This window comes from Pongo abelii, chromosome 16, assembly GCF_028885655.2.
Source record: "Pongo abelii isolate AG06213 chromosome 16, NHGRI_mPonAbe1-v2.0_pri, whole genome shotgun sequence".
Lineage (NCBI taxonomy): Eukaryota > Metazoa > Chordata > Mammalia > Primates > Hominidae > Pongo > Pongo abelii.
In genome coordinates, this window is record NC_072001.2 from 21624517 (window position 1) to 21638655 (window position 14139).

The 14139-nt window shown below is 44.6% G+C and overlaps 1 protein-coding gene across 1 annotated transcript in view; it reads left to right on the forward strand.

Annotated features, from left to right (window-relative positions):
• LOC112128543 (programmed cell death 6-interacting protein-like) overlaps positions 1 to 14139 on the forward strand; it is a 75502-nt gene that overhangs the window by 2802 nt on the left and 58561 nt on the right. The window contains 1 exon segment of the mRNA XM_054531299.1: positions 5765 to 5892. Within this exon segment, the coding sequence (XP_054387274.1) occupies positions 5765 to 5892 (128 nt within the window).

Here is a 14139-nt window from a genome sequence, read left to right on the forward strand (position 1 = left end):
ATATATTGAAACCCTGTCTCTACTGAAAATACAAAAATTAGCTGGGTGTGGTGGCGCATGCCTGTAATCCCAGCTACTCGGGAGGCTAACTTGAACCTGGGAGGTGGAGGTTGCAGTGAGCTGAGATTGTGCCACTGCACTCCAGCCTGGGTGACTGAGCAAGACTCAGTCTCAAAAACAAACAAACAAAAAACAACAAAACAAAACCACACACACACACTCAGGGACTGGGCGCGGTGGTTCACGCCTGTAATCCCAGCACTTTGGGAGGCCAAGGCGGGTGGATCACTTGAGGTCGGGAGTTCGAGACCAGCCTGGCCAACACAGCAAAACCCCGTCTTTACTAAAAAGTACAAAAATTAGCTGGGCATGGTGGTAGACACCTGTAATCCCAGCTACTTGGGAGGTTGAGGCAGGAGAATTGCTTGAACTTGGGAAGTGGAGGTTGCAGTGAGCTGAGATCATGCCACTGCACTCCAGCCTAGGCAACAGAGTGAGACTGCATCTCAAAAAACAAAACAAAACAAAACAAAAATTAGCTGGGTGTAGTGGCATGTGACTATAACTCCAGCTATTCGGGAGGGTGAAGTGGGAGGATCACCTGAGCCCGGGAGGTGGAGGCTGCAGTGAGCTGAGATTGTGCCACTACACTCTAGCCTGGGTGAACCACGGATGTAATGTTTCCATACATATAATGGATAATGATTACATAAGCGTAATTAGCATATCCATCACCTCATTATATTACATATGTAATTACAATATGACTCTGTCTCAAAATAAATAAATAAATAAATAACTCACACTCACGAATGTAAACTAGTATAGCCACTATGGAGAACGGCATGGAGGCTCCTCAAAACACTACAAATAGCACATCATGTGATACAGGCCAGGCGTGGTGGCTCACTCCTGTAATCCCAGCACTTCTGGAGGGAGGCTGAACTTGAGCCCAGGAGTTCAAGACCAGCCTGGGCAACATGGTGAAACCCCACCTCTACAAAAACAAAACACAAGAAACTAGCCAGGTGTGGTGGCATATGCCTGTGGTCCCAGCTACTCAGGAAGCTGAGGTTGGAAGGTTGCTTTAGCCTTGGAGGTCAAGGCTACAGTGAACTTAGATCACACCACTGCACTCCAGCCTGGGCAACAAAGCGAGACCCTGTCTCAAAAAACAAACAAACAAAAAAACTGCTATTACTATTGGCTAGGGGCAGTGGGTCACTCCTGCAATCCCAGCATTTTGGGAGGCTGAGGCAGGCAGATCACTTGAGCCCAGGAGTTTGAGACCAGCCTGGCCAACACGGCAAAACCCCATCTCTACTAAAAATACAAAAAACTAGCTGGGTATGGTTATGCATGCCTGTAATCCCAGCTACTCAGGAGGCTGAGGCAGGAGAATTGCTTGAACCCGGGAGCTAGAGGTTGCAGTGAGCTAAGATTGAGGCACTGCATGCCAGCCTGGGTGACAGAGCAAAACTCTGTCCAAAAAAAAAAAAAAAAAAAAGAAAGAAAAGGAACATTACTATGTACTCCATGAGCATGCACAATTATTATTTGTCAATGAAAATAAATAAAATGAAACACACACCCCCTCAAGATCCATGCTTATAATTAGGTAAACAGAATTTTGACCAAAGCACCACAACAATTAAACAAAAAGGTCTTCTCCACAGATGGTTCTGGAATAACTAGACATCCATATGGAATGAAGTAATCTCAACTCTAGTGTTGTACCATCCATAAAAAGTTAATTCAAGATAGATCATAGATTTAAACATAAATGCTAAAACTAGAAAGCTCGAAGGAAACATGGATGAATATAACTTGGGGGTTTCTTAGGCAGGACATAGAAAAAGTCTATAAAACAGACTTCATCCTAATTAAAAACTTCAGCCCAGTAAAAGATACTGTTAAGAAAATAAGCAAGCCAGCTGGGCATGGTGGCTCAAGCCTGTAATCCCAGCACTTTGGGAGGCCGAGGCTGGCAGATCACGAGGTCAGGAGATCAAGACCATCCTGGGTAACACAGTGAAACCCTGTCTCTACTAAAGATACAAAAAATTAGCCAAGCATGATGGCGGGTGCCTGTAGTCCCAGCTGCTCATGAGGCTGAGGCAGAAGAATGGCGTGAACCCAGGAGGGAGAGCTTGCAGTGAGCCGAGATCATGTCACTGCACTCCACCTTGGGGTGACAGTGTGAGACTGTCTCAAAAAAAAAAAGAAAATAAGCAAGCCATACATTGGGACTAAATATTTGCAAAACAACTATCTGACAAAGGACTGATGTCCAAAATATGTAATCAACTTACTGCTACAACTTTTTTTTTTTGTTTGATTTTGAGACAGAGTCTTGCTCTGGCTGGAGTGCAGTGGCGTGATCTCAGCTCACTGCAACCTCCGCCTCCCAGGTTCAAGTGATTTTCCTGCCTCAGCCTCCCAATAGCTGGGATTACAGGTGCAGGTGCCTGCCACCATGCCCAGCTAATTTTTGTATTTTTAGTAGAAATGGGGTTTCATCGTGTTGCCCAGGCTAGTCTCGAACTCCTGACCTCAAGTGATCCTCCCACCTCAGCCTCCCAAAGTGCTGGGATTACAGGCATGACCCCATGCCTGGCCAACTTCTACAACTTAATGAAGCGACCAACAATCTGATGAAATGTGGGCAAGATAATTGAACAGCTAACTCACAAAGGAAGATATACCTGTGGCCAGTAAGTACATCATTAGGAGTCATCAGATAAATGGCAATGAAAACTGCAAAGAGATATACTATACGCCCATCAAAATGGCTCAGTTAAAGTCTGACACCACCAAATGTTGCTAAGGAAGGGAGATACTAGAACTCTCATACATTGTTGGTGACAGTATAAATTACATGATCACTTTGGAAAAAGATCTGGCAGTTTCTAAATAGACCACCTATCCCATGACCCAACAGTTCCACTCCTTGGCATTTACTCCCCCAAATTGAAGATTTTGTTCTCAAAGACTTGTACAAGACTGTTCACAGCAGCTTTATTCATAATGGCCCCAAACTGGAAATAGCCTAGGTGTTCATCAATTGAATAACTAAGCAGTGGTAGAGCCATACTCAGAAATAGAGAGGAGGGAATTACGGATGCCTACAAAACATTGATGAATCTCAAAAACATTATGTAGTCTGGGCACCGTGACTCACACCTGTCATCCCAGCACTTTGGGAGGCTGAGGTGGGAGGACTGCTCAAGGCCAGGAGTTCGAGGCTGCAGTGAGCTATGATCGCGCCACTGCACTCCAGCCTGGGCAACAGAGTGAGACTGTCTATAAACAAAAAAAAAAGAAAGAAAGAAAAGATAAATTGATGAATGGAAGGATATGTAATAAAGCAAATACAGTCACATGTCACTTAATGATGGGGATACTTTCTGAGAAATGTGTCATTAGGTGATTTAAAAAAATTTAATATTCCCAAACGTGGATAGAAGGATTTTTATTTTATTATTTTTAGAGACAGGATCTCGCTCTGTCCCCAGGCTGGAGTGCAGTGGTGTGATCGTAGCTCACTGCAGACTTGAACTCAGTCCTCCTGCATTGGCCTCCCAAAACACTGGGATCACAGGTGTTAGCCACCATGCCCAGCCTGCAATGTTATCATTGTATGAACATGATAGTGTTCTTACCCAAACCTAGATAGTATAGCCTATTGCTCCTGGGCTACAAACCTTTACAACATGTTACTGTATGGAATACTGTAGGCAACTGTAACCCAATGGTATTTGTGTTTCTAAACATAGAAAAACTATGATAAAAATACAGTATAAAAAATAAAAATTATACACTTGTGTAGAGCACTTACCATGAATGGAGCTTGCAGGGCTGGAAGGCGTTCTGGTGAGTGATAGAGAGTGAATGTGAAGGCCTGGGACTCACGGTTACCCTGAATTTAGAAAAAATTTTCCTTTCAAGAATCAAATGACCTTACCTTACTGTAACTTCTTTACTTAATAAACTTCTAAATTTTTTTCAACTATTTGACCCCTTTGTAACAACAATTAACTTAAAACACAGATACACTGGAGCTGATAGGAATTTCCCAGCTGTAAGATCATCTAATGGGACCTCCATTGTTGACGGCAAGGCATGACTGTATAACAAAATGGTAATGATGACCTAGGTGGTGTATGCTTGAAAATCTTCATAATAAAATCTCAAGGGGAAAACTGGACAAATACAAAGTTATGAAAATGGACAGAGCCACAGCGCTTGGTCTCTAGCCCAGCTCCAAAATCAAAGGACTACAGAACTATTTACAGGGAAACACGGAAGTTCCCACTCTGATGCCTTCCTCCAGATCTGGCTACCATATTCAAGAAGCCCCCAGACCATAGTCTTGTTGTCATAATATGCCCCTGGGCCTCGGTATCAAAAGGCCAGAAGTACCATCCTAGGATTTTATGCCCAAAAGATATGTCAAGAAAGCCCGGTGTGTGTGTGTGGAGGAAGTGGGTTAGCTCAGCTCACCTGTTTTGTTTTTGACAGGGTCTTGCTCTGACACCCAGGCTGGAAGCACAGTGGTGCAACCACAGCTCACTGCAGCTTCAGCCTCCTAGGCTCAAGCAATCCTCCTGCTTCAGCCTCCCGAGTAGCTGGGACAACAGACGAACATCACCACACCCGGCCAATTTTTAAATTTTCTGTAGAGACAGGGTTTCATCATGTTGCCCAGGCTGGTCTTGAACTCCTGGCTCAGGGGATCCATCTGCCTCCACCTCCCAAAGTGGCAGGATTGCAGGCGTGAGCCACAGCTCACCTGTTTTAAGTCATTTGTTGCAGCCGAGAAAATAAAGGTCTGGGCATGTATGAAAGCTCCTCTGGGTGTTTAATTCTAAGTCAAATTCCAGTGACTATGTGTGCTCCCACTGATAGAAGCAAATGCAGTGAGGGTTTCAGATCAAAACCATGATCTTTAAATAAAACTACAATTTACTGTATACGTGCGCATGCTGGGCATTGTATGTAATTTCATTTAATCCTCACAACTACCCTGTGAAGTTGTTTATTTTCCTTTTATTTTTGAGACAGATTCTTGCTCTGTCGCCCAGGCTGGAGTGCAGCAGCACAATCTCAGCTCACTGCAACCTCCACCTCCCGGGTTCAAGCGATTCTCCTGTGGTCCCGAGTAGCTGGGATCACAGGCATGCGCCACCATGCCTGGCTAATTTTTGTATTTTTTGTAGAGATGGGGGTCTCCCTATGTTGCCCAGGCTGGTCTCGAACTCCTGGGTTCATGTGATCCTTCTGTCTTGGCCTCCCGATGTGTTGGGATTATAGACGTGAGACACTGCACTGGGCCCCCTCTTTGTCTTTCAAAAAGAAGGGTCAGACTCTCCTCATTTCTCCCTGTGAGTGCTGCTGACTCGGCAGCCCGGCAGCCTTCTCTACACACTCCTGCGTACACCTTCCTTTACTGTCTGTCTCCATCCCACCTTCACACTTTCCACTGAGCCGTGGGTGCTGACTACTCTAGGAGGGGTGGGCAGTCCTTCCTGCCAAGCCTGGGTTTCTAACTTTGTGGCTACAAAACTCCAGGGGAAGGGAGAGGAACAGGAAGGGGGAAGAGAAGTTAACATGCTTAAAAAAAAAAAGAAATTTTTTTTTTTTTTAAAGAGACAGGGTCTCACTGTGTTGTCCATGCTGGTCTGGAACTCCTGGGCTCAAGTGATCCTCCCATCTCAGCTTACAGGTGTCACAGAGGCTCTGGATTGGGGAAATTGTCTTACAGATCGGAATCTGCATAACGCCCCAGGATTCCAGCATGAGTGCTAAGGGTGCTCATTCCTCTCACCCTCCTACAAGGCCACTCACCACCAGGGCTCAGCTCGGCACTGAGGAGCTGACCCATCGTGGCAGGTACAGCAGTTAGGGGTAAAAAGAAAAAGAAAAAAATCCATGAACATCAGCCTTAGTGGCTTAGCAGACTTTTTAGGAGTGTGAAATTTATCTGTGTATTACTAGAGAGCGAAAACATCATTCACTTATTAAAAAAAAAAGAGAGGAGAAAACCAGAGTCCTATGAGAATGTCTTAATTTTCATCTTTTGGAAATATATTTTTCATTTTTATTTCCACCATACAAAAATGTGAAATATCTAACAATGATCTATCTGAAGTGGGTGGAGCGAAGCAGCGCCATGAGCATTTGTCGTTGCTGTGATCTGTTTCAACAGAGAATGGGCTGGGACATGTTGTAGATTTGCACAATTTCACACACACACACACACATACACACACACGCTGCCGTACCCCGAGAACGCCATCCAAACAAACGAACAGAGACTCTGGAAAGTGAACACAGCGCCACGCATAAGAACAGAAGTTAACCTTTTTACTCGTACATCCCCCATCAGAAACTCACGTCTTAGGAGAAAGGAACTCTACATAAATATGCCCAAAGGCCAGGGCACACGGCAAGCCCCCTCATGGGTGGGTGTGAGTGGACATCTTCCTGATGGAAGGACAAGCGTGAGAGTGTCATGTTTTCAGGCAGCTATGGTGGGAAGAAGGGAGGTACAACCAATTTCTCCACTGGGAGACTAACCGAGGGCTGCAACCACCTCAAAATCTCAGTGCGAGAAGATGCACAGGCAGGAGAGTACACCCCCAAATTCATGATCATGGCAGCCGGAACGTCAACTCTTTTTGCAGATTTCACAGCCGACACTCCCCATCAGGCAGGTTCTTAAACACACTGGGTCATGACAGGAAAGGCCTCACATGAGCAACATGGAATTCACTGGTTAAGCAAGTACATATTCATGACAGCCTGCAACCCTGATGAATGTCAACATCAACACACAGTTAGATTAAAAAGCAAAAAAAAACACAGCCACAAAAATGAAACCTGCTTTTTCACCCCCAGGAGACAGCTTGGTTTCCAACCCTTCCCATACCACATTTGATTAAGTTAAATACAGTATGGCTTCCAAATGTGCCACCTGGCTCTTGCTCACAGCGACAGCACCAGCGGTTTGCTGCCCTCACATCTTGGTTACCATGTGTCAGGAACTTCAAAGAGTGTGGCAGGGCTGTTCGTTGAGATGCTTCCTGGTGGGAAAGAATGAAACAATATGAACAGTAGGACGGCACCTTGAGGAGAGCATGACATGACCAGCAGAGACAGAGGGCCTGTGATGGCTGCAGATGGGGCCAGTGTCTGGCTAAACAGCTGTACTGGAAAGAGTCCACAGACAGGTTTTGTCTAGGGAGGGCAGTGCCCAGCATGGGAAGGTGAAACCACAGAAATATCATGGGGTTGGGGGGGGCGGAAGAAGCACCTCCCTGCTTCCAGCATCTATCTATTTCACAGGAGTTAAACTGTAGCCATGCACAGTATTCCTCACTGAGCACCATGCTGGATTCTTTGCTGGCAATACAGTGGACATTTAATTCATATAATCTTCATTAAAAGCCCACCAAGGTGGTAACACTACCCCATTTTACAGATGCAAGAACAGATTGAGAGAAGTGGGGTAATATGACCAGATGTACAGAGCTAGCAAGTGGCTGAGATGGGGTTTGAATCCTCCCACAGCACCAAGATCCCTGCCAAAGTCCCCGGAAACTGACTTTCTCTGTGTTGTGCTGTGGCTCTGCCTAGGTGAGAGATCTCAGGAGGGCAGCTGTAGGGCAGAGGGAAGCCAACCAGTGGGGGTTCCAATATCTCAACAGGGGCAAAAGAAGGTTGCAGCTTTTTCCAGCTTTGGCAAAGCTGGCTGGGGTCCTCTTCTTGGGTTGAAAAGATCTCTTCCGTGACAAAGCTTCACCCCAATGTCAGAAGCCCTTCTTTTTTATTCATGCCACTTTCTACAATAGGAGCAGCCATGGCCAGCAACTGAGCCGGGACTGGACTTCAGTGAAAGTGAGGGAAGTCAGGAAAGACCATGTTCATAATGGAAAGTGTGGCACGACCAGGCATCAGCTGCACAAGTGGTGCCATGTGTTAAGACATAAAGTAGGGCTGGCGGGGAAAACTGGCAGTCTCTCTTCTAGCTGCTAACACCAAGATTTTAGAAAGGGAGAGAAGTCTTTGATGATACCTCCAATGGGAAATAACTTTTAAATACAGAGGGGGTGCAGTGTCTTACAAACTAGGGAATCATATCACAGAGTTCAGAGTGGTTATCATCAGTAACAGGGATGCCTAAAGATAACGAGGTCTAAACACAAGAAAAAACATGAAGAGAATTTCAGCTAACATGAGAATTTCCTCTTCCGATCATTTACTGTGATAAGATCCAGGGAGTTAGGATGAGGAGACTGGGAAAGGGTAACCGGAATCTTTCTGCCCTGGGTCTCATCACTCTGAACAGGCATGTTCTGGGACTCACAGTAAAGATGGTGAGACCACTCCGGAGAAGTGAATATAGGCAGGAGATGATCCACTGAAAAGGACTCATGGGGTCCAGTGAAGTACTGCAAGGGGCCTGTGATAACCTGCAGCTAGCCTGGCCTTCCCAGTCACACACTGATACAATAAACACATAACTCTATGAAAAGAAACATTCATTAAGGGCACTTTTATAATTCACGTATGAAAGAAATATTGCAGTAGCCAATTAGCCATTCTAAAGGTAAAAGTTACAATGCCAAATGTGGGGAACTGAGGTAAATTAAATCCAGCTCAGAGGAAAAAGGAAGATAAATTGCTAAAAGCAACTGCACTGCAATACTTGTAATCTGCACCTGCCATTAGTTGGGGTGTGTGTGAGTGCACAGTGATCAGACACACAGGAAGTGGTTCCATGAAGAGCTAACAGGAAATAATGGAATAAGCAAAAAGTTCTGGAGTAAGGCAAGTCAAGTTGGACCATTTTACTAGCTGGATGACCTTGAACAGGTCTCACTGCTTCGTCTAAGATGGACCTAGTACTATTTTCTGCTGTACAGGACTTCTGTGATACAGCAAATTGCTGGGTAAGTTTTTAATGAATGCTAGGTCTCTTCCCCTTATCAATAAGCTGACCCAACATGGAACATGGCTGTTCCCCAGGAAGCCAACAGTCTATAATCAAAAAGATGCCAGTTTTCACTGTCTACCTGTGCAGCTGCTGAGTGAGAATGATGTGTACAGAGGGGCCAGAACTGTAGGAGCCATCTACAGGAGACCCAGACCAGAGGGGAAATGAAGGCCACTATCAGTGTTCTTTCCAGCACCTTCCAGAAAGGGAGAACTGTAGATCAACAAAGGGCCAGTCTCAAAACTGATGGATAAGAAGGTATGGTTTTTAAAAAGCAGCAGCTACGGTCAGCTTTCCACATAACTAATTTTCACAGCCTGGTTTTACTGGAGTGTAAGGAATCATTTAGGAACAACTTTTCTTTTTAAACAGATACTTGGCTGTGTGTGGTGGCTCATGCCTGTAATCCCAGTACTTTAGGAGGCTGATGAGGGAAGGCTTGAGCCCAGGAGTTTGAGACCAGCCTGGGCAACACAGGGAGACCCTGTCTCTACAAGAAATTTAAAAATTTACCAGGTGTGGTGGCACACACCTGTGGTCCCAGCTACCTAGGAGGCTGAGGTGGGAGGATCACTTGAGCCCAGGATATCAAGGCTGCAGTGAGCTGTGATAGTGCTACTGCATTCCAGCCTGGGTGGGTGACAGAGTGAAACTGTCTCAAAAAAAAAGAGGGAGGGAGGGAAGGAAGGAGGGAGGGAAGGAAAGAAGAGAGGGAGGGAGGGAGGAACGGAAGGAGGGAGGAAGGGAGGGAGGGAGATACTTAAGAACATCTGCCTCTTGCTACAGTGGACCTTAATCCATAGCTTGCATTACATACAAAGATTAACTTGAATTGTACATTTTAATTGTAAAACCTAAAACTCTAAAACTTCTGAAAGAAAACATAGAAGAAAATATTTGCAGCTTAGAGTTATGCAAAGATTTTTTAGATATGACACCAAAGGCAAAATCCAAGGGGAAAAATCTGATAAACTAGACTTCATCAAAATTTAAAACTTCCACTCTTCAAAAGACACTGTTAAAATAATGAAAAGAGGCTGGCTGTGGTGGCTTATGCCTGTAATCCCAGCACTTTGGGAGGCTGAGGCCAGTGGATCACGAGGTCAGGTGTTCGACACCAGCCTGGCCAACATGGTGAAACCCATCTCTACTGAAAAAGTACAAAAATTAGCTGGGCATGGTGGCAGGCACCTGTAATCCCAGCTACTCAGGAGGCTGAAGCAGGAGAATCGCTTGAACCCAGGAGGCAGAGGTTGCAGTAAGCCGAGATCGTGCCACTGCACTCCAGCCTGGGTGACAAAGCAAGACTCTGTCTCAAAAACAACAACAACAACAACAAACCACCACCAACAACAACAATAAAATGCAAAGAAAAACCAATCTAGAAGAATATATTTGTGAAATGCTTAAAAGGACTTGTATCCAGAATCTATAAAGAACTCTCAAAATGCAGTCAGAAAATAAACAACCCTAGAAAAAAGGGAAAAAATGAAAAGATATTTCACCAAATAAGAAATCTGGATGGCAAAAAATCACAGGAAAAGATGCTTATTAGTCATTAGGGAAATAAAAACCAAAGCCACAATGAGATACCACTACATACCCATTAGAACTGCTGAACAAACAAGCACAAGGGGTGTGTGTCAATATCAAGTATTGGTGAAGGTGCAGAGTGAGCTGAAGCCTTGTATACTGCTGGGGGGAATCCAAAATGGTGACGCCACTTTGGAAAAGAGTGTATCAATTTCTTATGAAGTTAAATATACAGTTACCATATGACCCAGCAATCCCACTCCTGGATATTTACCCAAAGAAAATGAAAACTTAATTCATACAAAAACCTGTACACAAATATTTGTAGCAGCTTGATTCTCGATTGCCAAAAACTGGCAACAACCTAAATGTCCTTCCCCTGGGTGATGGATAAATAATGATACCTGCATACAGTGGAATACTACTTAGCAGTAAAATGGAGTGAACTGAGGATACACACACCACCACAAATCGCAAATGCATCATGCTAAATGAAAGAAGTTAAATGAAAGGCTCAAAAGGCTAACTATCACATGATTCCAGGTATATGACATTCTGGAAAAGACAAAATCGCAGGGACAGAAAGAAGACCAATGGCTGCTGGGATCTGTGTGGGGGTTGGGGGAAGGATCAACTCCAAAGGGGCATGAGGGAAATTTCTGGAGTGATGGAGTTCTATATCTTGATCATAGTGGTGGTTATATGACTGTACACACATGTCAAAACTTATCAAATTGTATACCTGAAAGTGATGACTTTCATTGGGTACAATTATATCTTATTGAAGCTGACCTGGCAAAAGATATTAAAAACAATGTTTTAAAAGAAAACCAACAAAATTTTAATATGAAATACTATGCTTATAGTTAAGATTATTTGACCAAGAGTTTCTAAAGGGGAAAATGCAGGATACAAGCTGCATATAGGGCATGAGTTTGGCCGCAGAGCAAGAATTCTTGTTACCAAAGCATCAGGTGGGGGGCTGGGGGGCTTGTCTCCTATTTTTCTGCATTTTCCAAATTCTCATGCTGAGTACGTTATTTTTGTTAACCAAAACAACAAAAAACTAAAAGATGGGGAACACAAAAGTTGAATATTTCTGCTTTTCTCCCCTTTACCTAACTGGAATTGAAATGGAGAAACTTCAAGGGGTAAGGCATTGCTTTTTCCAGGTGAATCCCAAATGGAATCTAAGAAGCTGCACAGGACACTGGAAGCTTCCCATTGTATCCTCTTCCACAGAGTGGACATCTGTACACAGGAAGGTCCTTTGGGAAACTGCACACAAGTTTCTAACTAGGAAACGCTCAAGGGGGTATGCCCTGGGTCCAGTTTCCCACACTAAGAAGGTGAGCCCCCTCCATGCAAGCTGATGACATCCTGGAGTTGCCAGGAGGAACAGGGAGGGTACAAATGCGCACTGAGTGCCCTGCCTCTGCCTCACTGCATGGCAGCCCACACCTCCTTTGCCACGTTCACTGCAAACTACACTTGAACATAGTAATTAAAAGGCTCTTTGGGAGGTCGCTCGGCTGCCTGAGCCTGGTCTCTCAGGTGACCGACAGCAGCAGCTGTAGATCTTGTTTCTGACTTTAAGGAGACCAGTAACAGCATGAGGAGACTGCTGCTCTAAGTAGGTTCTAAATTTTTATACTTACCCCTCAGCGTTTCAGCTTGAAAAGTTCAGCAAATTAGTCAAGACTCCAATAAAACTCCAGGTTCTTTGGCAAACACTTAAAAGGCCTAACGTGTTGTTTTAAATGTTAGGGGAAGAAAGACTTTGAACAATGTCTCTATTTACAGGACAAAAAATAACCAGGAATAGTCAATGTATCTCCTTTGGGCATGCCTCTGTAAACACCATCTAACTAAGGTGGCTGATGGAATCTGCTGCTAGGGACCAGCCAGCAGTATTTTCAGAATTGCCAGCCCGGGCAGCATCAGACCATCCATGCAGCCCTGAGATTCTCCAGAGAAGTGAGGGAGTGGGCAACGTTTCTCTAGGCCCCAGGAACACATCAACAAGAATAAGTATGTGACAGAAATCCTTCAATTAAATATGACCTGGGAAAACAGCCACACTTCCTAAAGACATTTTATTCCAGCATTAATGGCATGCAGACTAGTTTTCCTTTGTGTACCAACCAAGTATGTACCTAGAACTGCTCGGATGGAAAGTGGCTGGCACTATCAATCAACACAGTCATATCAACAGAAAAGGAGGGGCCTTACACTGTACATTCACCTCCTGAAAATAGGATCAAAACAACCACACTTAAGAGAAAAATATTTGCTGAGTACATAGTATATACATAAACTAGAAGCCCTGAAGGAGAGTGGTTACTTGGCTTTCCCTCCCTCCCTCCCCTCTCTCTTTTTGTTTCTTTCTTGAGACGGAGTCTTGGAGTCTTGCTCTGTCACCCAGGCTGGAGTGCAGTGGCGCCATCTGGGCTCACTGCAACCCCAGCCTCCCAGGCTCAAGAGAGTCTCCTGCCTCAGCCTCCCAAGTAGCTGGGAGCACCACCATTCCCAGCTAATTTTTGTATTTTTAGTAGAGACAGGGTTTCGCCATGTTAGCCAGGCTGGTCTTGAACTCCCGACCCAAGGTCATGGACTAACAGGTGTGAGCCACCATGTCCAGCCCACTTGGATTTCTATCGAATGACTTTATCACATGAAAGTCTAGATTGGTAATTGTTTCTGATGTAGAACAGCTGCAAGAAACACTCACCTGTGTAATGAATCCTTCATTTCCTCTAAAGTCTGGATGAGTTTCCCCATCCTCCCACATGTCAGTTAGATACTTTTAAGTCTGCAACTCTAAGCCTTAGTTTGCTCTGTACAACTGGGAAAGAGTATTTGCACCTTACTGCATGTTTAAAAGGTCTAGACAAGACAACAAAGGATGTTCCTAGCACGCTGTCTAATAGTATAAACCCAATAAATAGTCCTTTCTTCCACTATTTATGTCATTTTGTTATCTGGGGTTGGGTCTAGTACTTAATTCTTAGTGTATCTTTGATATCAAAATGTATACTACAAGTTCACATGTTTGAGTCAAGAAAAAAATCAAAAGAAAAGGAACAGATACAAAGAGATCACTTTTTTTTTTTTTTGAGACAGAGTTTCACTCTTGTAACCCAGGCTGGAGTGCAATGGCATGATCTCAGCTCACTGCAACCTCCACCTCCCTGGTTCAAGCGATTCTCCTGCCTCAGCCTCCGAGTAGCTGGGATTACAGGTGTGCACCACCATGCCAGGCTAATTTTTGTATTTTTAGTAGAGACAGGGTTTTGCCATGTTGGCCAGGCTGGTCTTGAACTCTTGACCTCAGGTGATCTGCCCACCTTGCCCTCCAAAACTGCTGGGATTATAGGCCTGAGCCACTGTACCCGGCGAGATTAAATTTTTAAAAATTTGTTTTGTGTGGTATTTGTTGAGCACCAGTTGTTCTGGGATTGCTACAACATAGGATATTCCAGCGTCCTAATTTTTGCTACTTCCTCCTTGGAGAACAGAAAATACCCACAGGTAGCACCCTGTCTTTTATGTCTTTCATGCCCTCACTGCCAGTGCTGGGCCCCCAAGCCCCCAAGGATCTGTTGAGT